The sequence below is a fragment of the Danio rerio genome, chromosome 13, assembly GCF_049306965.1.
Source record: "Danio rerio strain Tuebingen ecotype United States chromosome 13, GRCz12tu, whole genome shotgun sequence".
NCBI classification, from domain to species: Eukaryota; Metazoa; Chordata; class Actinopteri; order Cypriniformes; family Danionidae; genus Danio; species Danio rerio.
The window spans coordinates 26,329,503-26,357,108 of NC_133188.1; the positions used below are offsets into that span (position 1 = coordinate 26,329,503).

General features: G+C 34.2%; 1 protein-coding gene across 50 annotated transcripts in view; it reads left to right on the plus strand.

Moving 5' to 3' along the window:
- Positions 1 to 27,606, plus strand: part of sorbs1 (sorbin and SH3 domain containing 1) — a 103,498-nt gene that overhangs the window by 44,802 nt on the left and 31,090 nt on the right. For 16 of the 50 annotated variants that reach the window (XM_017358969.4, XM_073920800.1, XM_073920806.1 and 13 more), the window contains exons 7-12: positions 1,328 to 1,476; positions 1,955 to 2,015; positions 2,161 to 2,235; positions 5,674 to 5,703; positions 6,280 to 6,376; positions 8,752 to 8,866. In XM_017358969.4, coding sequence (XP_017214458.3) covers positions 1,328 to 1,476; positions 1,955 to 2,015; positions 2,161 to 2,235; positions 5,674 to 5,703; positions 6,280 to 6,376; positions 8,752 to 8,866 — 527 coding nt within the window. Of the gene's footprint in view, positions 1 to 1,327; positions 1,477 to 1,954; positions 2,016 to 2,160; positions 2,236 to 5,673; positions 5,704 to 6,279; positions 6,377 to 8,751; positions 8,867 to 12,942; positions 13,021 to 25,288; positions 25,304 to 27,606 lie in introns of all 50 variants that reach the window. The other 34 variants (XM_068213037.2, XM_073920802.1, XM_073920803.1 and 31 more) reach the window with 5 other exon arrangements.

Here is a 27,606-nt window from a genome sequence, read left to right on the forward strand (position 1 = left end):
GTTGTGCTAAATATTTTGTCCAGTGCAGATGTTAATTCTATGTAATTAATATGGTAATATTTATTGTTGTAATTAAGACCCCATGAATTAAATTCATTATTTGCCCTTCAAAGCTTAATATCAAATTTAAAGACTTTAAAAGAAAACAGACAATTCACAAATGAGTTGTTTGACAAAGTTTTATAAACACTGAAAAAGTTTCACTGATTATACACAAATTAAAACATTTCATACTTAATATAAGTATATATATTAGAAGGTCGCTGGTTCGAGCCTCGGCTGAGTCAGTTGGTGTTTCTGTGTGGAGTTTACATGTTCTCCCTGCGTTTGTGTGGGTTTCTTCCGGGTCCTCTGGTTTCCCCCACAAGTCCAAAGACATTCGGTACAGGTGAATTGGGTAGGCTAAATTGTCCATAGTGTATAAGTTTGAATTAGTGTGTATGGATGTTTCCCAGAGATGAGTGGCAGCTGGAAGGGCATCCGCTGCGTACAACATATGCTGGATTAGTTGGCAGTTCATTCCGCTGTGAACTGCAACCCCAGATTAATAAAGGGCCTAAGCCGATAAGAAAATGAATGAATAAATGAAATGTAAACAACTTGAACAAAAACATCACATAAAGTAAATAAGTTGTCATTTAAAAAGAATATGAATAATTCAATTTTGACAAGAATGTCAGATAGAACCTTACAATTCTAAGGTGGCGAAGTGGTAAGGGAAGTAATTTTGATTAAATAAATCAAGAAATAACAACTTGCACAGGTCTACAATATATACTGATATATATACTGTTGGATTTGCTCTTCAGTGTTTTGGCTTTCAGCAGTAGCATTTAAGTTACACTGAACTGAACTAAACTGAACTTCAACTGTGAAAACTGGACTGAAGCAAGTTTCAATTTTTAGACCTTCATCTACAATAAGCTGCAATTGAATTGAATTGTTTTTTTTTTAATATACTGAAATATTTTAATGAAAATGCCTGTAAATGATGCAATGCTGAAATCAAGAAGTCACTGGTTTTAATTTAGTTGTGCATCTACAGTACAGTGTTTGCTGTTTTTTGAGTCTGCAAGTGCCTGTAGCCATTCACTTGCATTTTATGGATCACCGAGGCCCATGGTTTCATCTATAGGTAAATACATTTTTATTTGTTGCTGGAAAATAAGAGTAACCAGCAAGTGAGTCTATTAAAAGCAGTTTTTATTTTTTGTTTGAACAATCCCTCTAAATTCTTCAATGATACCTTTGAAGTTAATGTGGCCATTGTGTATCTCATGATGTGTTTTCGTAGTTTATTCCCAGTGTTTGTGCTTATGCGTTTCAGAAGCTGTGGCAGAGCAGGGCAGTGGCCTGTATCAAGGTCGTGCCATCATCCAGAACAGACCTTCATTTGAGACTCCAGCAGACATGGAGGGAAAAACAATGAGACTGTCTGAACGTCCAGCCGTCCAGCCACCCAGAGTCCCAGTACGGGTAAGAAGCACCCGCTTCTAGTGCTCAAGATGCTGATGTCGAATTTGTAGTTTTGGAGACTTTTTAACTTTTAGATCCAACTAACTTCTGTAGTTCTCCAGCTGTAATTGTTATAGTAGTTGTAGTCGTAATGCAATTCACAACCGTAACTTGTGAATCACAAAGTATGCAAGCTTGGATATGGATATGGAATATAATAGGAAAACATGAATCGTTTTTACAGTACAAGTAAGATTGGCTTATGTGTTTCCTCAAACAGTTTAATTTAGGATACAATTAATCTTGATTAATCTTTTGACAGCACTATTAAAAATATTTAGCAATGTTATTTGTAGGGGTGCCAGTATTTTTGGTAAATTTGTGCTGGGTTTGCAATTGTTTGTTCTTACAATGAGACCAGAATGTTTAGGCTCAGATTTACCAAGGGTACAAATATTTGTGTAGGCCACTATAAATAAACCACCATTTCTTCTTCTAGAACACTGAGCTCTCGAAGGACTGGTACAGAAACATGTTCAAACAGATTCACAAAGTCCCAGGTAAAGATGCTCTGTGGAAATGACATGCATTTAACAGTTTTCATTGTATTGTGTGTGAATATGTCCCGGTCATATCTCAGTCATGTATATATGTGTGTATTCATCTTTGTCAGTGTGTTTTGTCTTTCATCCACCTTAAATTCAGAGCCTGTTGAAGAAAATCCATATCGTCCCACCTACATATTCCCAGAGACCAATGACAGGCCCCTGAGAAGCAGAGGTATATTAGAAATAGTTATTATCTGATCTTTAATAACAAACCAATTTTATTTTTGTTGATGATTATATCTTTTATAGAAATATAATATATTTGATTTGAGAATCAATCTATCAGTCTATCATGCTATCTATCTATCTATCTATCTATCTATCTATCTATCTATCTATCTATCTATCTATCTATCTATCTATCTATCTATCTATCTATCTATCTATCTATCTGTCTGTCTGTCTGTCTGTCTGTCTGTCTGTCTGTCTGTCTGTCTGTCTGTCTGTCTGTCTGTCTGTCTGTCTGTCCATGTATCATGTATCCGTCTGTCCGTCTATCCATCCGTCCATCTGTCTGTCTGTCGGTCTGCCGGTCGGTCTGTCGATCTGTCTGTCTATCTATCTTTATCTTCATTTATCCATCCATCCATCCATCCATCCATCCATCCATCCATCCATCCATCCATCCATCCATCCATCCATCCATCCATCCATCCATCCATCCATCCATCCATCCATCCATCCATCCATCCATCCATCTATCTATCTATCTATCTATCTATCTATCTATCTATCTATCTATCTATCTATCTATCTATCTATCTATCTATCTATCTATCTATCTATCTATCTATCTATCTGTCTGTCTGTCTGTCTGTCTGTCTGTCTGTCTGTCTGTCTGTCTATATCTCCATGTATCATGTATCCGTCTGTCCGTCTATCCATCCGTCCATCTGTCTGTCTGTCGGTCTGCCGGTCGGTCTGTCTGTCTATCTATCTTTATCTTCATTTATCCATCCATCCATCCATCCGTCCGTCCGTCCGTCAGTCCGTCCGTCCGTCCGTCCGTCCGTCCGTCCGTCCGTCCGTCCGTCCGTCCGTCCGTCCGTCTGTCTGTCTGTCTGTCTGTCATAACATTACAAATGGCGTTAATATATGTGAAACATATTCATTAAAAAACATTTATGACTTTTGCAGTTACTTAAAAATTGATCAATTTTAGCCTTGTGATGATGAATTTACCTCAATCTTCCGTCCATTCCTTCACAAATCCCAATATTCAATAGCAGCTGATTTATACAGTGTCAGCGAATTGATTGTACTAAAGTAGCATCACTCAAGGTGAGCTGTGGTTATAGAGCTATTTTCACCACACTTTCCACACCATGTATTTAAATCTCATAGATTGATCACTTTCATTTTAAGAGCTTCCTGTGATGTGTTTCATAGCTGTGCTTTTAGAGAACCGCTAATCTAAATTATTAAAGAAGCCACAACAAACCTAATGGATTCTGAAGAATGCAAAATTAGACATGAGCTGCTCTAAAGTATTCAATTCAGCCTGTATTTACTAAGTAATCGCCATTAAAATGCCTAATGTGGTGAAAACGTCTTGTCATTTACAGTTTTTCTTAGTCGCTTTAGTGCATTTTTGACAACACTATTTACATTTGCGCAACAGTTAATTAATTTCTCAAAACTATTAGTAGAAACTGCAAAACCTATAGTTGAAAACCCGCAACAGCATGTCACTTGCTCAAAATGGAGAGCTCATTCCTCAAAAGCAAGTATTCAGTGCCATCAAGATGAAAAGTCCTGACACCATTATGAACAAGATAGTCAAATGGCTTTGTCATGTTTTCATTATGATAGTTTACCCTGTAAGTTTTTCCAATGCAAAAAAGTCAGATTTTGGTGACACTTCCTGAAAATGCTCAAGACAGCACTATATACTATTTGCACAGCCTTTTAAAAACTACACTGAAGTTAGACATCACTGCATTTAGTAAGGTATCTGAGTACAAGACACTGAATATGTATGTTTCACATTTTTACTGCATATGCTCTTTGCAATTCTAATTTATGCACAGCGTTGTGCAAAATAATAAATACACCCTTATTTACAACAAACATAAACTTCCTTTGGATAGAGCTGTGCACAACTGTATACAACATTTCAGTATTGGAACGGAACCTATACATACATAGGTCTGTAAATCATTCATGAAATTGTTCAATATAGAAGACATTTTCAGGAAAAAAATATTTAAATTTGTTATAAAATTAGCTTGACAGATTTTGACAACTAGTTTAACATTTTTGTATGTAATGACTAAAGTAATGAAATTAGGACTATTCGGGTAATTTGGAATAACTATTCAGCATTCACATGTGTAGTTAATTTTGACTAGCATGACATAAGCAAATGATAATTTTATAAAACAGCAGTTAGTTGTATAAAAGCAATTGATGCATGTCCAAAAGCAATGCAATTTGTTGGAAGGAATGAGAAACTGCTACTATGATGTGCACAGATGACTAATTGTTTTGAGAAATGCAATAACTGTTGTGCAAATGTAAACTGTGCCACTGAGTAAAACTGTAAAGTAAAAGACAGCAGACTTTTTATAAAGTGCTTTATTTTTCTGTCTAATGTGATAACAACATTTAAAATAAACTTTTAAGTGTTATGTTTGTAGCACATTATCAATGTCTGTTAATGTCAGTTACAATATATGTTTGAAGGCTGTTTTGTCAAATTGAGTTTTTTTCCCCCGCTACTTCACTCCATATTTTTCCACTTCAGTAGATCTTACAAACACCAGACTTCACAGTTGCATTCATAGATGTATCCTGAAGGTTATTAGAAAGGGATATGTGCATAAACATATAATAATTAAATAACACATTTTGTTCAACAATATATAATAATATATATATTTACTTATTAATTTATTCATTTGGAGTATTGTTTTTAAACTGTGGAATGATAAACAATCAATTCCCCAAATTCCCTTTGTAAAACATTTGACTAAAATATGTAAAAAAAAAAAAAAAAAAAAAAAAAAAAACGTTTAGATTTAGACTCTTAGATTTCTGTGCTAGAAATAAGAACATGTTGCGCTTTATTTGCATATTTATCAGAGTATTTTAGAAAGTTTGTAATACAAAATATTTACAATTATAATTTAATAAATCAACTGTGAAAGTATGATGAAAACTATTATTATTATTATTATTATTATTATTATTATTATTATTATTATTATTATTATTATTATTAGTAGTAGTAGTAGTAGTAGTAGTAGTATTTGCTAGAACGGCTAACATAATGTTCCAGCATGAGAAAAACACACCGCTGGTTTGTAGCGCCATCTGCTGGTGTGAGGAAATAAAGAGGCCTTGTCGTGGATCTGTTGTTTACCTGATAATTATTTCTATCGCACGAATCCCTTTAATTTAAACTTACTCAGTGTTAGATGTTTTGATAACCTTTCAGAGAAACTCATATAGGGCACACGCAACAAACTGCTTAGGAATGTGTTTGATATGAATGCAATACTGTAAGTTCCATGTTTTCCAAATATTTTATAAACATGTTGTCATGTGTTGTCTTTTTCATTATTATTATCAATTATTTAGTGTAACAAGTCTTTTCTTCCTTTTCCAGATGATAGACCTTCAAATGGTGGTGAGGATGGTAAGTGAAAAACAAAACATAGGCTACTGTATTTTCCAGATGCTGCTTTTAATCACCCAAAATTTAAATCGCCATTCTGAATAAACTAACAATGATGATTTGTTTGTTTTGTTTAAAATAAAGATCATTCTTTGATGAGAGATTCTCCCACAATTTTGAATAGACAAAAAAATTGGATACACGTTCGTATTGAAATGTAGCACAAGTAGACAAGTATTGATATGAATACACATTTATTTAGACAAGTATTTTGAATAAACAAGTATATTGGATAGACAAGTAAAAAATTTAGTCTTGTTTTTGCGTATTAATACTATATGTTCAACCCTATTTTTTATGTTTTGAGGACTTGAAATATTTGAGTAATAATATGTTTAGAATGTATGTAAAGGTAAAGATTTTGTTCACCTATTTCACATTATATATGAATGAAATGAGGTGACTTGAACAACTTCTTTCTCTTTAAAATGCAAACTCAACCCCTTGCAAATTATTTTCTGGAAAATAGAGAAGAATACATGTTTTTATATAAAGTGAAGAAGTGTTTGTGTAGTTCTAATTTCTGTTATTTTAAAGTTCGGACAGTTCCTCGCTCCAGGAGTGCTGTGGACATGGGGAGCTCCAGAGGACAGCAGCCTGTGCCAACACGAACATCTTCACTCAAACCTCAGAGGTGAGCAAACAAAACTCATGATTTATGAAGATGATTCCAGCACATTTATTGAGTGCTGTTCTGGAGCTTTCATATGAGAGTGTGAGTTCTTGCACAGTGCTGGTGTTGCTCAACATAGACATGATGACATTTCTTCAAGTCTTTAATATTGGAAGTATTTTACCATTTGTCATCCTGCTCTGACAAGCATGTGCGGGCTTACAGATTTTACTGTTTGCTGTTAAAATTCACAATGGCTTATATATAGATGTTACCTGTTTATTTTAGTCATCAGTGTTCACCAGCAGAGAATTTATTACCACACGGCGGCTTTGCCTTGTATCTGAGAAAATAATATTTTTAGATTTATAGAGTAAAGTGAAACCTAAAATGTTTGAGATTATTGAAAAAAAAAGTTATCAGATTTCAAAATTATAAAAGGAGATTAGCATGTTTTATCATACTGGAAAAAGACACAATAAAAAACTGATACAGATTCAACATAGATCATGAGAAAAATATGATATAAATACTGTTAATACTAAAAATATTTATAAATACTTTGGTATTTTAAGAATTAAAAGTTAATAATTTAATTAAAAATTAATTCTATTTCTGGCGACGCAGTGGGTAGCACGTTTGCCTCACAGCAAGAAAGTCTCTGGTTCGAGCCTCGGCTGTGTCAGTTTACATTACTGTGTGGAGTTTACGTGTTCTCCCCATGTTAGCTTGGGTTTCTGTGTGCTCCGGTTTCCCCCACAGTCCAAAGACATGTGGTATAGGTGAATTGGGTATGCTAAAATTGACCGTAGTGTATGTGTGTGTGTGATGTTTCCTGGTGATGGGTTGCAGCTGGAAGGGCATCCGCTGTGTAAAACATGTGCTGGATAAGTTGGCGGTTCATTCTGCTGTAGCGACCTCAGATTAATAAAGGGACTAAGCCGAAAAGAAAATCAATGAAGGAATCCTACTCATTCTGAAAACGTATCTGTAGATCACAAATTATGTAGCCAGATGTACATATGGCTGCATTTCGTCTTTGAAACAAACAATATGGGTCGGTATGATTCAGGCAGCTTTTTGCACTACCAGCTGACAGCTTACCTCTGTATGGACGGCTTTCCCGCTGTTTCCACTATGCTCAGTAGCTTGGCATGTACATTTGTGGACTTGAGACGCAGAGAGGAGTTGACCATGAAGACATGGTTTTGCAAAGAATGATTCCAGAAAGCGGGTAAGACAAAAAACAGAAGCAAAAAAATTCAAGTGGTGCTCGCTGCAGAGCCATTTGGGCGAGCTGAGCTCCAGCGAGGGGGAGCTTGAGCTTGAGCTCCACCTTTTTTGCACTTCTTCTACGAGTGATGTCACTGGGGGTATGGTTAGGGGTTGGGTTGGTGTACGCATTAAAACAGCTTACAGGAGGCAGAACGAGAGCTCATGCTCCCCCTCGCTGGAGCTCAGCTCTGCTCAAATGGCTCTGCAGCGAGCACCCTCTCAAAAAATTTAATAAACGAGTAAGTTACAGGTTAAAACTTGGTAAAATCAGCCGAGGCCTTTTCTTTTTCTGGATTGCTGGATTGAGTTTAGGTAAGTGGGCACTGGTCAATTGGTGCTTTTGAAAACACTATTGGTTGGGTTTAGGGGAGGATGGTGGTTCAGTTGATTAGTCAGTCAGTCAGTCATTCAGTCAGTCAACAGCGGCCTCTGGTGGATTTATGTGAGAAGAGCAGGCGCAATTGGCACTCGTGAGAGAAATTTGAGATCTGAAAAACCATACACAGTGGCTTCTGGTGGATTCGCGAAAACTGCAAAAAATCTTATCTCTTGGGACATATTTCATGGAAAAATTATTTAGCTAGAAACTGAACTGCACATTTATGAATCCACACATGCACAGACACACACACAGACACAGACACACACACAGACACACACACAGACACAGACACACACACAGACACACACAGACACACACAGACACACACAGACACACACGCACACACACGCACACACACGCACACACACACACACACACACACACACACACACACACACACACACACACACACACACACACTCACATTTATGTCTCAATTCTATACATGTATAAAAATCTGCCTGTTGTCATTAAGTGTTGCTAACATGTATACTTATAAATGATATTAAAATAAAATAATGAAAAATAGTCATTCTGATTTATGTCTAAATATTGTAGAATATTTTCATCACTGTGTATTAATTGATTACAGTGTTTTTATATCAGAGGTGTACGGCGTGTCTTTAAAAGCATACGCTGCGTGTATTGGAACGTGCCCTTGCCGGTTGCCAAGCGACTCACCTCCTCCTCCTCCTCCTCCTCCTCCTCCTCCTCCTCTTCTGTCTGTTTCTCCCTGCAGGAGTGAGTGGGAGCCCCCTGACAAGAAAGTGGACACCAGGAAGTACCGCGCTGAACCCAGGAGCATATTTGACTACGAGCCAGGAAAGTCTTCAGTGCTGAGGCTGGACAGACCGGTACGATGCTCTTTATTAATGCTTGTGTTTCTAAGTGGAGCTGTGGATCTGTGCATGACGTTTGATGCTGGTTTCTGTCTGATTCACTCACGAGGATTGAACACTTCCAGTTCTGTCTCTCTGTAGTGTGAGAGATTGATAAGACTAGACACTGCAGGCAAAAAACACAGCTTTTCATGCAATTATTGTGAGATTTTGAGCTTTATCTTTGCTTTTGGTGTTTTCTCTCAGTCTAATGTAATGAAAACATCCAAATGTGAGTTTTAATTCTTTCATTTGTTGCACTTTACTGTAACGTGTACTTTTCTTGCTTACATTTTTTGTCTTGTTTCTAATCTGAATATTTTAAAAATTCTTCAATGAAGAAGTATTTTCTTGACAAGCAAAAAATAATGTCTTGTTTTAAGAAATACTATTCCAAAATTAAATGAGTTTTTCTTAAATCAGGCAAAATAACCTGCCAATGGGATAAGCTAAATAATCACGTCTATTCTAAAAACAATATTATTTTTCTTAATTTTGGCATATTATTTCTTAAAAACAAATTAATATTTTTAGCATGTCTAGAAAATTATTTTTGATTTAATTTTTAGATATTTGGACTAGCAACAAGACAAATAACTTTAAGTAAGAAAAGCATTTATTGCAGTGTTTATCAGGTACATATGGGCTGTTTTTTCCTTTTTTCTACTTTACTGAGCCATAAATCTTAAAAAAACATAAAAACTTCAGAGGCACTTACATGCACCAAACTTTTACAATTCATACAGTATCTACATTTTGAAGGTTGGTTGCAGCACAGGCTCATTGTGAAAACATACCCCTGTATACATTTCTGGAGAACGCAAATTATGTAGCCAGAGCTACAGTACATATGGCTGCATTTCGTCTTTAAAATTAATGCTACGAGGCAGTATCAGATGCGGACTTAACCCCGACCAATGCCAAGAAGCATATATTAATCATATAGCTCTTATTTATATGTCGTAAAATGTGTAAATAACTGTTAATAGAAGGGTCTGTTCAAATAAAATAACATTGTCCAGTGAAAATGAATGGCTGCCGATTCACAAACAGTCATTATTCAATTCATTTAGTTTGATTGATCCTGAATTATATTTGTTTAAATGTTTTTTTTTTTTAAATTTATATCAAAATCTATTCACAAAAAATTTCCAATTAAGTTTAAATAGTTGTAAATTAGTTAGTTAAAACATGTTTTTTATTTGTTAATGTATTGCATTTAATTTTACATTAAGAAGACAAAGGTTCCGGTAAATATTAAAATAAATAAAATATACTTTAAATATTTTTATATAGTTGACTGCAATGACGGGGTTCAAGTCTGGCAAAGAACGGTTTCAGAAAGCAGGTAAAACAAAAACTAAAAGAAAAAATAAAATAAACAACTAAATTACAGGGTGAGAATGTGGTAAAATCTGAAAACGTGATAAAAAAACAGGTGGCCACGAGAGCTTTTCTTTTTCTGCGTTGCTTTTGAAAACAGGATCTGTTGGGTTTAGGGAACGGGGTGGGAGATCTGAAAAAGTTTACACAGCAGCCTCTGGTGGATTCATGAAAACAAAAACTGCAAAAAAAAACCCCAAAAACATACATTCTGGGACGTATTTCACGCTGTACAGAAATGTATATAGAGGTACGTATCAATATGGAGCCTGGGTTGATTTTTTTTTAAGAGGGATATAAACATAACCTGTTTGTTATAATTTGATTTTATACAAAATTTATACATTATACAAATTTTTTTTAATTATATTTCTTTTATGCTCTTCACAATATTTTCTGAATTAAGAAGTTATTAAAAAAGATTCCCAAAATTGATACTGTATGTCAAAAAAATAAAACAAGAGTTTTGAACATGACATCATTCGATGTTTCAAATTAGCACACATTAAATTAAATAATGCCTTATTTGCATAGTTAAACATAACCAAAAACTTGTAGAAAACTTGTAATATGCATTTTTAAAATCTATTTTTAACGTAACCAGTCAACTGGGAAATCTGGTGATAATTAGTATCTTTTTTTACCCTGTTCACCTGCAGTGTCTTGTCTTTTATGTAAGTGACCTCGGTAGGTAACTTAACACTGGCAACCTTATAAAGTAGCATGATCTGAAGTGTCTGTATCTGAATACAGTAGGAGGAGCCCTTTCTCAGCTATAAAAAGAGCATCAGTAAGTGACACTTGTAGTGCCCAGACTCTTTGCCGTCTGGTCTTTTTCATGGAAGGTTTGATACTGTGACATTCAGTGATTCGGTCTTGTTAGCGTGACTCATTCTGGGAGCTGCTGCTATTACATAATGTCTTTCTGATGACATACGGCTGTAATAGCTTTATTGTAGAAGTCAAGCAAAGCATGGTGGATTCTGGTCAGTGAAACTACTGAAGCAGAGAAAGTGCGAGATGATGTGTTAGGTCTTTCTTTTTTCCCTAATTGTTAAGGGAACTAATTAAAATGGCTCTGGGTCAAGTCCAATGTAGGACAGAATATAATGTGCTGCCTGTGTTTCCTCCTCTAATTTAGCTTTGCAGAAATAGTACTTGGTGTTTTACTTTTTGGTGAAATTTGGTGTAGTGTATTTCATTTAAACTGTAAATCATTTATTGATTGTGAGGATTTTAAGATGTTTTTAAACACTTGTAACAATGAAAAACAATTGGATCAAACTTTATAATAACTGCACACTATGTATCATTTATTAAGTGTTACACAAAAATAGTTAATTCATCATTTGTTAAGTATTGACTAATGTATACACCAGAATGCAGGGTAACACTTTAGTTAAGGTCCCAATGCACAGTATCAACAAAGCATTTACTAACTATCTTAATAAATGACCTATTAGCTTTTTATTATGTTAGCAAGATAGAAGTTGGGTTTAGGTTTTGGGTAGGATTAGGGATGCAGAATAAGATCATACTTTATAACTACAAATGAACAGTTAATAGCTTAATAATAGGCAGATAATAAACCAGTAGGTAACAGCATAAACTGTGACCTAACCTTAAGTGTTACCGAATGCAGTTTATAAATACAGCTACAAATGCTGACTTATAAACACATATATAATGTGCTTAATGATTATATTTTCATAATTTGCTAATGATACATTTTTCATGATTAAATGAAGTATTGGGATATTTACAAACCAGTTTATAAGAAGTAGTTGGTTCTTTTAAAGATCATTCAGAAGTAAGTAATTAAGTAAACTTTGTAAGTAATTAATAAATTATTCAAATAAACATGCATGCATCTTATTTTCCAGGCGTATAGAAATGGTTTCTCTGTATGCTAATAAATGCTTTATTAACCCAAATTCCTACTGTTTTGTGAGGTCATCTAAAGTTAGGATTATTGATGCTTTATAAATCCCTTATGAATGACAATTAAAAGCTAAGTTACAACAGTGAACAACTGTATTAAATGCAAAATAAGTCTTTGCAATCTTATTTAGAAATAAAAATAGTATAATGTTTAAACATTGCTGAATAAAAGAAGTGGCATAAAACTAAATCTGACAAAACAACAATATAATCATTTAACCATATGAAATAAATATTTCATTTAAAAAACATTTCAGGGTTTTTTTTTGTCAATGTTTAAACTGTAAATGAATAATTCATAATGCACAGTTATTATAACGTAATCAATTGACATCATTAGCAGAAGTATAAAATTGTGGATTTATAATATTCAAATGTTTATTTTTGTCGTTAAGTTGTTATACAACCTACATGATTTTACTCTAGATCTGATGGATGATTTTCCATCATCATTACTTTGCCATCATGAGATCTTTATGCTTTGTTTCCTGCTCCTTTGATTGCTGATATTATCATCACACTTAGCCATCAAGCCGGAAACAAATCCAATTCATGTTTCCTTCACTGTGTTTGGCTGGAGTCTGTCTTACTGTCTGAGATCATGACGTTCAGAGGTAGTTCATATAACATCATCATTCAGTCTCATTATCTGTGTATTCTGAACCTTCCTCTTTCTCTCTCTTTCTCTCTTCTTTGTCCTTCTTTTCCTTGTTGCCATATTTCTGTAGGACATTAGTCCAGAAGATGTAGATTTAGAGAATGAGCCTTGGTATAGATTCTTTTCTGAGATGGATTTTGGCAAAGCGGTAAGTTAGCAGTATTTAAGTGACCTGTTTTTAATAAATAAAACTGCATGTCATTCTTTTATTTTTGTCCAGTACCCTATATATTTAGTTAAATGTCTGTCTATAAAAACATTCATGTGCCACTTTCTGTCTCTACTCACCTCTCATCTATGTTTTCATCCAGCCCATTGTAGCTCCGTGCATAGCAATACAAAAGCAATGGCATGTCACAGTAGGTTTTTCTCATGCACTGAATTATAATGTTCACAATTATAATGTGCCTCATATTCTCGTTTTGAATTATTTGCGGTATTTTCAAGTTGCATGAATGTTCATGGTCAGCATGTCAAGGACAAAAATGTCTATTATTGAAGTGGAGAACAGGTTTCATTCTTACCTTTTTTATCTCACAAATTACATTAAGAAAAAAAAACTTGATTAGACTTAATATATAAAATATGAATTTGCAATGCTAGAACCTATACTGTATGTAAAGGGCTGGCATATCCAATCAATGATACTGACAATGCAAATATGCAACTAAGGAGGTTAACTCAGTGTTTAGAGTTGTAATGTGTGCAAAGTCAGATTTATTTTTCAGACAATATTCCAAAGCATAATATTTCACTTTTTACTGCACTACTTTCCATAAATGTAGTAGACAAATGTAGATAAAAAAATATAGTAAAAAGTTATTGTGAACCAGATTTATCTTCAACCATTTAAAGACGATGACGATGATGATGATGATAATGATAATAATAATACCAATAGGAGTTAAAATGATTTAAGTCCAATGAGTGTTTTTTTTGTAAAAATTTAGTATTTGTCCATTAGTAAATCTGCAAAGTGTTACAAAAATAATTTTTTTTTTACCATTTCAGGCCACCAGTAAACCAGAATTTCTATGCAGTTATAACGTGACCAGTTGCTTGAAGTAGTTAACCGCTTCAATGCTTTTTTAAGAACTATGTTACAGCTTATGTGCTTTCTGGGTTTATTAAAATTCATAGTTTCTGCTAGGGCTGCACAATTGTGGCTAAAATGAGAATCACAATTTTTTTTTTGTGTGCTTAAAATCAAGATCCTGATTTTCTCCCTATTCTGTAGATGTAAAAGAAGCCTACTTAATATGAGTAGGCTGTTTTTGTTATTTCTCAGATATATGGTAAAACAACAGTAATAATATTGGGCCTATGTGTAGCTCTACTGTTAGTTAAAAGTATAGATTTTATATAGACTTTGAATGGTGAACTTGAATAGACTTCAAATATGTCCTGTTTGTTACAACTATTCATGATTCTAAAGTTGACTTACTGTTTTCAAAACATATGCTTGTCATTTGTCGTTGACAACATTATTAGACAACATTATATTGGCTAAAATAGTTATATGCACAGTAAACATTTATTTTATTGCACAACACTTTGTGTTCGTTTTGAAAGAAAAACAAAACATATTAAATGCTTGTCGAAATCATAACTTTAAAATGCGAAATGATCATTTAAATGAAGTTCACATTGCTGTAACAGAAATTAGCTCATTTTATGAATATTAATAATCAACAATAATGGTTTATTCTTAATTATTAATATTCCGGCTTAAGCTTCAGTCAGTTTGGTCAAACAAACATATGATTGTATATGATCCTGCCCGCTCGAGCGAGCAGATACCCAGATTATGAATATTAATTATCAACAATAACAGATTATTATTAATCATTAATATTCCGGATCAATTTATTGTTAACTTGACCAAACAAACACAAGCAGAGCCGCCGCTCTTCCGAGCGGACACGGTAATGATCTATTCATTTAGGAAAAGGGAATTTAATTGCTACTTCTTGCGAAGTAGATTAATCATTCAAAAGTTTTAAACAACTTATAATAGCAAGGCAGGGGAATCTGTATTTCAGTGACATTTTCTCGTGAGGCAAACAATACAATTCATTTGATTATAATGGAATTTATTGACTAGTCGGACATAACGAACAAACAAACGCACAAACATACATTAAACACAGAACAAAGGTAAACCACGTGGAGATATCGGGTCTATAGAAGTGTAACAACAAAGAGGAATAGTAAAGCTAGGAAATAGAGATTTCAGATAAAAGAGTGACAAAACTTTCAGTTCCACCACACCATTCAGGACCACCAAGATTATAAAAAAAAACTTTTTGATAAAAGGGGCACAGCTTAATCGCATAACTAAAAGTACCTGGACTGAATGTCTGGGGTCTCTCTCTTTATGCTTCCGTCCTGATGAAACTCCTTTGATGTCCTTCTTGATGCGTGGAGTTTGTAATACAGTTCTGAGGAACGCGATCGCAAACTTTAAACTGAGTTTACTTTGCCGGAAAATAAAGAAAGCGTGGCGGTAAAAAGTCCATGCAGCGTAGAAAAGCTGCGTGGCCCGAAGGCCACCTTTTTGTGAGTTCTTTGTTCGGACCTTCTCTGGGGGATGTTTGGGGAGAAGTCTGGTTATACCTGCGGGTCACGTGACAACCCGTTCAGCATTCTGACCAATGATTTCAGGACAAAAGTTTGCGCGCGAACCTTCCTTTGTCTCGAGGCTCCTCGTATGCAAATTTGAGTGTCCGCCCAAAGCATGCGGACAGGCATTTAATACAGGGGATTAAAGAATAAAGCAATGCGAGTTATGGTCTTGCTCTATGCATCATGTGTTGTAAAATGTCAGCAGAAACCCATCGGTACCAAACATGGGGGGTTTAAAAGTACATCAACATGAAAATCCAGACTTCTTGGAGCCAGGAGTCGTAAAACCCATGCGAAATACTCAAATCAAATAGTAAATATCAAATACTAAAATCAATAAGTAATTTTATCTTTGGACTGTACGCTACATTGCTTTCACTTTCAATGCCGAATGCAGCTCATGGCTGCCGTTACTGTGAGAAAAAAAACACACACACGCAAATCACTTACTTTCCACACGGCTCTCAAACGATCACTCTGTGCAACAATCTAAACATTATTTAAAACTTTATTACCTGTTATTCACAGCCTATGCAGGTTCTGTTCACTAAAGTAGCCGTCATTGGTAGTAAACAAAAAGCTTGTATTCAGCTCAATTGTGATTTGCGGCTGCGAATACATCATTACATTAAGACAGAAATGACATTTTTGGGTGAATTATATATTATAAATTTAGTATGTGACACTTTTAACACCATTTGGAGGTGTCAATGTTGCTGTGAATACTTGTGTGACTGCCTTTATGCTTCTCTTCTGACCTTGAAATTATATGGCTGAATCGTAGAAAAGCTGTATTAAGATCGCGTGTAGAGTCAAATCGAGATCGCTATATTTTATCTATTAATCATGCAGCCCTAGTTTCTGCTAAAGAATGATGTGCAAAACAATGTCCAATATACAGTTACTTACAAAGTGCAATATCACCTCACGGTAGCTGGGGTGTCACTTTGGACAAAGACACATGTCAGTTTTTTTTTTTTGGCACTCAGTTAAAGCTGCTTTCATGTTTTTTTTGTTGTTGTTTTTTTTCGCATTGCAGCACTACTCTTTTACATCTTATACATATGCACACTGAGTTTGGTGCCGATATCTCATTGTGTTTAAGAGTTAAAGAATGGAAATGTCAACTCTTAAAAAAAATATTAAACTTTTGATATTTCAGACTCTTGAGTACTGTATATGACTATGCCACTTTGGTTCAGATTCAGTGGTGTAGCGGAAGGGCCCCGTGTGATTACGGGGCCCCACATCGTTGCGATTTTCAATGATTGAAAATCCAGGAACCGCAATAATCAAACTCTTGGGAACAACTGTATTCGGAACCAAAGTTCACAGAACTGTGTTCTCTAAACTCCTCTCAAGGTGGACTACTTCATTCTGATTGCTTGCCGCCGAACCGCGTCATAGCCAATGAAGACGCGCCGCTGTTTCTCGCCGCCGGTTCTCGTTAAAAAATGAATGACTTCTGGCTACTTTGACGCTCTCGCCGCTTTCGGTTTGTGATCGCTCCTCAGTTTGTTAAGGATTCCCCGCGTTGTCACTCCACCCCGCCTCATTTCCCCGCTCCTCAATTTGTGACATAGATATATACACTAGATATCGCATAGGGACCCTGAGCATGCGTCAATAGCGCCGCCACATTGGTACAGTGCTCCCAGGACAAATGTCATTCAACCGCACTAGTCAAGACAGTGTTATTACGTGAAGATGCGGGACTTTAGTGATGTCTACGGGTGTAGTAACGAGCAAACAAAGAAAACAAAGCACAAAGGCAGAACATTTCATAGGTAAGATTAAGTTTTTTTATGTTTTGGTATGTTCTGAAATTTGTGCTAAACAGATAGGCTAGTTAGCGTTATTGATGATAACAGTCACTTACTGCATTCATCATAAGGCAAAGCAGCTCCAACTCGCACTAAATACTCGGCTTATGCTAGTTTTGTTGAATAAAATCAGCAAACAATGCAAAAGAAATATGACAACGAGATGCTGCGCTGTCAGAAACTTGTATTATTGTCGGCGAGTGAAGGAGTCGTTCATAACGGAGATTCATTCACAAACAAATCGCTCCCTCTGTCAGTATGAGAAGATGAAAAACTAAAATTTTTATAAAAAAAAAAAAATTACATACTAACATCCAGGATAACTCCCGTTCATAGGTATATGTTTATATCTCTGGCTCTGACACCCCCCCACCCTCATCCCCACCCCTGGCCTTCATCTGGGGGCCCCTTCGGTGATCCTTGCAGGGGGGCCTTCGCATTTTGCGCTACGCCACTGTTCAGATTGGGTAAGATATGAGCGATTACACAATACATGCCACTGTAGTGCCTCCAACAGGCTGATTGTAATCTCAGAGATGTGGCAGATGGGGTGGGTACTACAAAGTTTCAAGTCTGTACAAACATTTTAAACTTTGAACTTTTCTAACAATTACAACTGGGTTTCAGCGCTATATGCTTGAACCCCTAATAATAATACATTTTATTTATCATGTGCTTTTCTTACAATAACAAAGTGTTACAGCTGTAAACAATACAAAACAGTACATAATACAAAACAGTACATACAAAAACACATTAGAACATACTCAACAACAAGCAAGCAGTTTTAAAAAGATGAGTCTGCCAGAATCTGTCTGACTTTTATATGTTTAGAGCATTCTATAGTTGTGGAGCTTCAAATTACATACAGACTGCTGAAGAATATGTGACCATTCCATAGACCCCCATGACTCCCATAGACTCTTCTTTAAAGAAATCAAGAAAGTAGTTGAATGTGAATAAAAGAAACAGTAATATATCCCCCTAAATATCCAAATGACCAAAATGCGTGTTCATACCAGGTGAAAATAGACATTTTTTTTTCAACTGACAGTGATTCTATGGCGCAGATTCCTTTTGCGTAGGTTTTTTGTTGTCACACAATGCCAGACTGAAAATGGGCAGCATACTGGAATGACGCAACTAGTTTTGTAAAGATAACAGTCTCAACATTGTCCAGACTGTTTCCCCTGAGTTTTACCTCGTGGCCTGTTTTCATCAGCGTTGCCGGGCAACATTGACTGAAATGTTGGCGTCTTCATCATCCGCTTATTGGTTGTCAGATTTGCTGCATCCATATAACATCAGGCGGCAATCTATCAGGTCATGGCGATTATGTTTTTGCAGTGTAAACTTTCTGATTGACCTTGAGGCAGTAAGTCAGTAAAGCAGTGTAAAGTAGCACCGGCGGGCTGTCAGGCCATCGCTGTGCTATCAGTGGCACAAAGCCTGTGCAGTGTTGTCATCAACTCAACACCTGTGAGTAAATAGCACATTTGTTCACACTTATTTGCTTAGAGACACGTACCATGATACACCCCAAGGTTATTAGGTTGCTTTTTTTTAGGAGCTCACTATGTCTTTTTTAGGAGCTCACTTCTAGGGTTTAAGTTATATACAGTAAATGAAAGACTCATTATTATGTATGTGACACATAATATAATCAAAACTTTAGCTTTTTTATTTTTCATTTTAATTTGAGTAAATTATGTAAAATCTTTTACAAGGTACATTTCATTAGTGACAAATAAATAATCTTATGTTATCCTAACTTCAGTAATTTGGTTATGTGTTTGTCATTTTTTAAATGTTTATATATTTTACAATTTTTAATTTATTTTAATACCTCAAGCTAAACTAAGAGGATATCACACCACTTTAACTCTAAAAACTTTTTTTTTGTGTGTGTTTGTTTATTTCAGCAACAAATTTAGATCAGTTAATAGTCAGACCCCCTAGTTTTTCACTAAACATCCAATGCAAAATCAACAATACACAGTGCAAGTGATGTATCTGAGTGTTTCTTGAAAAATAACGTCTTACCTTGTCTTACCTTGTGTAAATAACGTCTTGCCTTGTCACGCCTTGACAAGAGTCCAAATATATATGTATTGTTAATATATGTTGTCTAACAGCAGTAATATTTGTCAAACTGTAGTGTCTCTCTGCTTGTTGCTGGCTGTATGTGGGTGGAGTAATACACAAAGGGTAAAGAGGCTGTACGGGTGCTGATCTTACTTAAATATCTCACGGCTATAAGCCAATCACATTCGAGAACCAGACAGAACTGTTGTGTGTGTATGTATATATATATATATATATATATATATATATATATATATATATATATATATATATATATATATATATATATATATATATATATATATATATATATATAGACACACACACACACACACACACACACACACACACACACACACACACACACACACACACACACACACATACATACTGTACATACACACACACACACATATATTGGCTGCTAGTTTCAGGGAATTACCAAAATTCTGTCATTTTTATAACAAAAATACACAAAAAAATGTGAAAAACTCAGGGGTCTGAATAGCTTGTGGTCACTTTTCTGATGAGGCTAGACTAAGCCAAAGCAAAGTGAGTAAGTTTGGGGTCGGTATTATGTCTTTATAAAAATTTGATATTTTATTAACCAAGAATGCATTAAATGAAAATTAAATTAATTAAAAGTGACAGTAAAAACTTTTACATGGTTGTAAAAATTGCCATCTTAAAAAAGGCAGTTTTTTTCATCAATCATAGAATAATAAAATATATTGCTTCATTGTTTTCATTGTTCCTCACAGACAGGTTTTGTACAGAAAATATGCTCACATATTACAAGTGAGAGATTTTTGAAGGGTGCATTACATAGTTTTACAATAATTGAAGGAAACACACACAATCTAATATCTATGATTATTTATTGAACATCAGTGCTGAACAAGTGAAATTAAAACACACACTGCCTAAAACCAACAGTCACTTTTTGCTTGTAAAAAAGTTAAAATAAATAACTTGCACTTTTGGATACAAAATTATTTGTTTTCAATATTTTTCTTGTTAAAAGTAGAAAATAAGCAGTATCTCTTCTACATAAAATAACTCTTGTATATCCTGTAAATAATATTTTAAACAGTGCATTTCTTGCATTTTCTGTAAACAAATATTTTAATGTAAATAATAATTGTATCGTAATAGAAAATGTCGTCCCAAAGCATCTCTGGTGAAGTTTTCAATTATTGTCAATGTCGTGCAAACGTATGATGTGTAGTTACATTTTTTGAGAGATGTGTAGGTACAGTATGTGACCGCGCGAAAGCTGCATTGGACCATACCCATGCAATTAATGCAGAAGTATAAATCAGCCTTAACAGAGCAGGGTCACGTGATTCCTCACACGGTAAGGAAAGTAATTGAAAAAAATCACTTGAAAAAATCTGATTGCTTCTGAATGTCGATTTCGATTACTTTTCTATTAATTGCCCTGCCCTAACCGAAATACATCTTGCAAAATAACATGTACAGTACTACAGACGAAAAAGTGATTATTCAGCAATTGACCCAGCCCTACTACTCATATCCATGCATGCTTCTTGTATGAATGGAATGCATGACAAATCTCCAGAAATTGATAGTCTTTAAGTGAAACCAAACTCTTGCTTATATGAGTCACAGGCAACATTCCGGTGGTTACACTCATGACACAAGCAGATACAATGTTCCTCTCTCTCCCGATTTCCTACTTTAGAGATAAAAGTCCTTTGAAATCCCTTGAGAATCTGCTGTTGCAGCACAGCCTTAATTTGTCAATGATGCAATGCATGAATAATGAATTATTACTAGTTTCGAAAGCCTTCGTAAAATTTCAGTCTCAGTTTCAGTCTAAAATCCATCATCGAACTATGCCATAAATGTCTTTAAATGAATTTGTAGAAAATTAAAGTCAAAGAAGAAAAAAGAAGTTCTTACTAGCAAGGTCTGAAACGTCATTAAAAGTAGTTAAAATAAAAAAAAAAGCATTCGTTCAGGTGTTCCTTCCTAATGTTGGTGTCAGAAGGTCAAAGTCAATGCAAAGATTTTTCCAGAACATATTTTTTCCACAGCTTGGTATTGCACTTGTTGTCTTGAGAACAAATTGATCAGATGATCTTTTTTGGTGGAGTTTATTCACACTATAGCAAAACAAAACGGCTCATTTGGCTGTACATTTGGCTAGATTTGCTTCAATATAAGCTGGTTTTAAGTTAAACTGGGAGTTTTCGGTTTGGTATATAATTCAGTGACCTCATACATGAAGCAAATTTTGATCTCCCAATTCATGAGGTCTTTAAATCTTGCTGTGAGATTGAGGTCACCAGCAATGGACTTGTTGAGCTTGTTTACTCTTGACTGGGGCCAGCTTGAAGTTGCGTGTGTATGTGTCTGTTAGAAGTGGGACGAAGGTTATTGGAGACTGCATGTGACCTGACTTCCTCAATGATTGACATGCCAAACTCTATGACTGTGACATATGTACAGGCAGCCCATCTCTTACAGATCCTGACTTTACCATCATGTGGAATCACACACATGTACTGTAAATATTCAGCATTTGTTTGTCCAGATTTGCTCAGATTAGACAACAGCAATCCAGTGTAGTAGCTGTGCTTTAGATATAACAGAAAGTGAAAAAAGTGTATAAGAAGTTGGGCTTTCATAAATGGACACATACAGTAAGCTACATTTGTTCGACAGCCTCACTCACATTGTAAGCTATTTATATAACAGAAAAGTTGTAAATTTTCTTGAGTCATCTCCTGCACCTGTTAGGAAACTAGCACATGAAAATGAGACAAACATTATTAACAGACTGTTCCACTGACTAGCCTTAACAATCAGTGGAAAGGAATTTACATCCTAGGAAATACTGTGGTAAACAACTCTTGATCTGTTTATTGTGGGCTCTAATTTGGACGAGAAGATGGAACTTTAAGAAATATAGGAAACATCTGGAAAATACTTTTACCCTGCATGATTTTGTTGATAAATGTGTACATATATACGCATATCTTTACACATATATACCCCCCCCCCCAAAAAAAAAAAAAAAGAAAAAAAAATTTAAGTAAGGATAATAAATGATTTTAGCATGTTAATAGCCCACCAAAATACCAGTTTAATTGAATGAATTGTTCTTTACTTGTTTTCATATGGGCATGTTTATTTTTTTTTAAAGTTTCATTTTAATTCGTAATCATTATGTTAATTTTATTTTATGTCTTCTTTCCTTTTATATAATCATCATAAATGTCATAATTTAATTTAATTTAATTTAATTTAATTTAATTTAATTTAATTTAATTTAATTTAATTTAATTTAATTTAATTTAATTTAATTTTATTATTTTATTTTATTTTATTTTATTTTATTTTTATTTAATATATTTTTTTTATATTTTACTTTTTAATCATTATAAGCATCAAATCTTTATTTATATTATTTTATTTTAGCATTTTTCTGAATAATTTCTTTTGTGTCCTTGAGAGGAAAGAAAGTCATACATGTTGAAGTATAAACATTAACAGGACTTACAGTAAATTTTTGAGTGAACAGTGCCTTTTAAGGGTGCATTCATGCAAATTCACCAAATTTAGTGTTGTATTTTCATTATGTATTTATATAAAACTACATATTAAACTTATGCCCTACATAACCCTGATAACAAATATCAGGGTTATGTAGATGACAAATAGACAAGTACCAGACGAGACGGTGGGACATTCTCAAGCAGCACTGCCCCAACTTTATTACCCTCAAGACTGAGATGTCATTTCCTTCATTTAAATGCCTTATAAGAGAAATGCTATTTTGGTTAGCCCTTCAGATAACGTAAGGCTTTGAAACCGAATCCCCTGTGACATACTGCGAACGTCACTTTCTCCCACCGTCTCCACAGGTCATGTCAAGAATGTCAAGTACTTGGCTTAAATCTCACTTATAACAGTCTGACTTCAATGTGGAGGATGTTTGTGAGTCAGTTTTCTGTTAACTTAAGAGTCATTCAGTCCTCTTCACAGTTAAGGATAAACTATGATTTAAAAAATCTATTTATGGCTTTTATTTATGGCTATGCATCTTTAAAGAGAGTTAATCATGGACTTTCTGGCTTTTTCTAAAGTGTTTTTACAGTCTAATGTGAAGAAAACAACAGAAATTCAGTTTTAAGTGTTTCTTTTGTCATATTTTATTAATTTGTTTCTAAAGATTTTCGCTACATCCCATATTTTTTAAAGCCTGTTATGACTCTTCTGAGTATTTTCTGAATAAATGAATAATTTTAATGATAAAAAAGATTCCTAAAACCCTCTAGGTAAAAAATGAAGCTCCAAAAATTATTCATTTGTAATTGTTTTGAAATATCAATGCAATATATTAGTTAAAAATCCATCGGCGTTAGGTATCTCTGGGTTACTAAAGACCTGAAAAAGTTATAATTGGGGGCAAAAAATCATGCATTTATGGGTTATAGCAAGCAGCTGTAGAATACATTTGTTCTTACGTTTGAACTTTATTTTTATATATTGTATACATTTGTGCCTTAAAGGGATAGTTCACCCTAAGTAAAAATTCTGACATTTACTCAAATTTTTACTTTCATTCAAATGTCACAAAAAGGGAATCAACAGGAGGTTTAAACATAACTCATCCAATGTTCAGGGCTATGTTTCTCGCAACCTTCTTAAGGCTATGCTATTACTAATATGTTTTTCCCGCTTATATACCCTCTTTAAGTCAAAGTATGACATAAAGTATGATTTAAAGAGGGTAAGTCATACTTTCCGTCTGGACTCTTAGCTATACAGTACCTTATCAAAGCTTTTTTACAGTAGGTCTATGAAAATAACTATTTAATTTTATATACACCCAGTGTTTAATTAAGCTATAATAAAGAATTGTCCTTCAAAGATTACATTTTTTACATTTTTAAAATTTGGAAGGTTGGTGACAGCTGTAAAGAGCTAAATCTAAAGATGGCACCACCAGAAAAATCGAGTCCCCTGGCTACCATGAAAGAAGCTATAATAATAATAATAATAATAATAATAATAATAATAATAATAATAATAATAATAATAATAATAACTTAACTTTGTAGAAACAAACACAACCCTTAGCACTAAAATTCTGCTTCTTACATCTCCCTCTTTTTTATAGGCTACATGTGTAATTTTTAGAGCATTATTATCACAAACAAAATGCTAAACATTTCATTACAAAACTTTCAGTAAAATTTAATTTGCACAATATTAAAATACCCTAACCCATTATAGCAATAATTTAGGAGCAGCTGCAATAATTTAAAAGTATACAGATGCTGGGCTCATTACTAAATATCTTGTCATATAAAATATTTTCCGTTTTACAGAGAAAATGACAAAAAAATAAATGTAACATTTAAATGTCAATTCAATACCCTTTATATTAATACATAATATATAAAAACAGTTCCTTGCAGTTTTAACACATCAAACAATTCAGCAGGGATTGTATATAAGAAAGTAAACCTTAAGCAATGCTATACCTTTAGTTAAGATGAGTGTTCGTAGCCTAGAGACAACACTTTTGTTTTTTGTTGTTTTGCCCAGATTTGCTTGAATTGTAAGGCAATTAATGCAGATTTAATTGCATAATGCCTCATTTGCATATGTAAACATAACATTTTAGAAAACTTGTAATACAAAAAAATCGTTGCAATTCTTAATGTAATCAATCAACCTGTGACCTTAATTTGCCTTTTTTATTCTTTACTCAATTCATCTGCAGTATCTTGCCTAAACACTTTTCATATATGTGTGGGAAGTTATATGTACTTAATAATGCCAGAAACAGTGATTATATGTCTTCTAATGCCATAATTTCTCTTTCTTATTGTCTCATCTCAACAGCTGCATCACACTAAGGTATTGTCCTGGCTGTCAGAAAGATTTAGATTAAGATGCGTGCCACTTAAGATAAGGCTTTCATGCATGTTTCCTGTTTGCTTTTCCCCATAATCTGTGCCAAGTCTCGTGCGAAAGCCTCTTGGGATGCTGTGCTGGCTGTTTTCTTAAAAGGAAAAAAGGGAAAAAAGGGACCAAAATACTAGAGGCCACTTTTGCACACGTAATAGTGGTTTGTTATGTCACTGGGTGTTCCTCGGGAAACAAAACTTCTAGAACATGACGCTGTATAAATAGAGCGATATTCAAACACAAAGCCTGTGTTCGCTGGCGAAGGTTATTCGTGATCCTCTTTACCCCAGCAACCGATGGGATGAACATGTTGCGGTCAGGAGTTGAACTTTTCCTCTGTGGGTCACCAGAGGGGGCTGTGGGGGGCTGGCATGCATGTGGCATTTTTCTGAAGGCTGGGATTGTGCAATCGTATTTGCAAACACCACTTGTGCTTTTTTTTTTCCTTTGGAGGTGTGCTGCCATATATTTGCTATCTGTGACGTGCAGTTGGGGAAAAGCAACAGAAACAGCGGCCTAAAATTAGACGTCTCTAAACCATTCAAAATGTGAGGGGGAGTACAAGCCGTCCCGGTGAATGGCTCTCTCTGATCTGCCATAGAGAGTTGCTGCCCGGCAATAACAGACACTCTTTTTATTGGCTCATTGCAGACAGGGCTAGTAAATTGTATTCTGGAACTGATTACATATGTTAGATTCCACAAAGTATTCAGACTACTTTTTGATTTCTTGTAGATTGCTTTTTACCTAACTTACTGCAGATTACAATACCACACAAAAAGTTTGAGGGGCGCTTTGTGAGTTATAAAAAATGTAAAAAAAAAATTTTTATTTAATTTTTAAAAATCTTTTAGGGGTAATTTTTTTTAAATACATGGGCAGTACACTGTAAAACCCAACAGTCAACTTTATCAAATGAAATTATTGTAGCTAGCTCAAAATTTACTAAAAGCTATTTCTACTCATTTGAAAAGAGTTTTGAACTCAGTGTTGAAGGTAATGAGTATATTAAATACCTCATTACGTCAATAGAGTAAGTTCACAGGACTCATGTAGATTAGTTTTTTACTCTAGCGGTTTGAGTTGTCTTAACTTATTGGGTTTTACAGTACTCAGCTGGTTTGAGTTTTCTTTATTTATTAGGTTATACTGTGCTCAAAGTAAAACTTTGTTTACTCATAGGGATTAAGTTCACAGTACTCATTAGGATTAGTTTTTGAACTTAAATGTGTGTTGTTTTTTTTTTTTTTTTTGCGATCAGTTTTCTCAAATGGTTGAAGTTACCTTAACTTTTTGGGTTTTACAGTGTAGTATACACCCCTGTGCCATTGATGCAGTAAAGAGGATGTGTGTAAATATGATATTTATAATGATGCCTTACATCCAATAATAGTGATGTGAGTGTACAGTACCGGTCAAAAGTTTGGGGTGAGTATTTTTAAATGTTTTAAAATAAGCTTCTGCTCACCAAGGCAGCATTTATTTAATCAAAAATACAGTAAAAAACATAATATTGTGAAGTGTAAATGCACTATAAAATAAGTGCATAAGTAAAATAACTGTTCAAAAAGTGTCTTCAGTCACATGATCCTTTAGAAATCACTCATAATCATTGTGATTATGATTATTATTATTGTTATTATTATGATTATTATAAATGGTAATGGTAATAAAATTAATAATGACTGGAGTAATAATTTCATTTGAAACTACATACAATAAGAAACCAGTTATTTAAATTTGTACCAAATATTTAGCATTTTACCAATTTTTTAGATTTAATAAAGGCCACCTTGATGAACAGAAAAAAAATCTTCAAAAAACATGGAAAGAAAGCTGACCCCGAACTTTTGACTGGCAGTGTATATATTGAATATGCATTTTGGCACTCCAGTCAAGTTTACTGGTCACATAATTTCAAGTTTCAAGAAGTTCTTTTGAAATAATAAATTGCTTTATCTCTTACACACAAATTCTAAAAAGTGGCAAAAAATGTATTTTAAAAATGTATAAAAAATAGGTTAAAGTAAACAGCATTACAGTATTAAACCTGAAAGAAAAAAAATTGTCATTATTGCTTTCAATTAGAATTGAACATCAATTTCTACTATAAAGCAGGTCTTCAGTGTTTATGTTTATACTCGTTGATAATTTATATAGAGGAGCATTAATAAGTTTTATTTAAAAATAATATGTGAATAATGTGCAAAAATAAAATATACATATATAATATATTAAAATAAAAATATAGC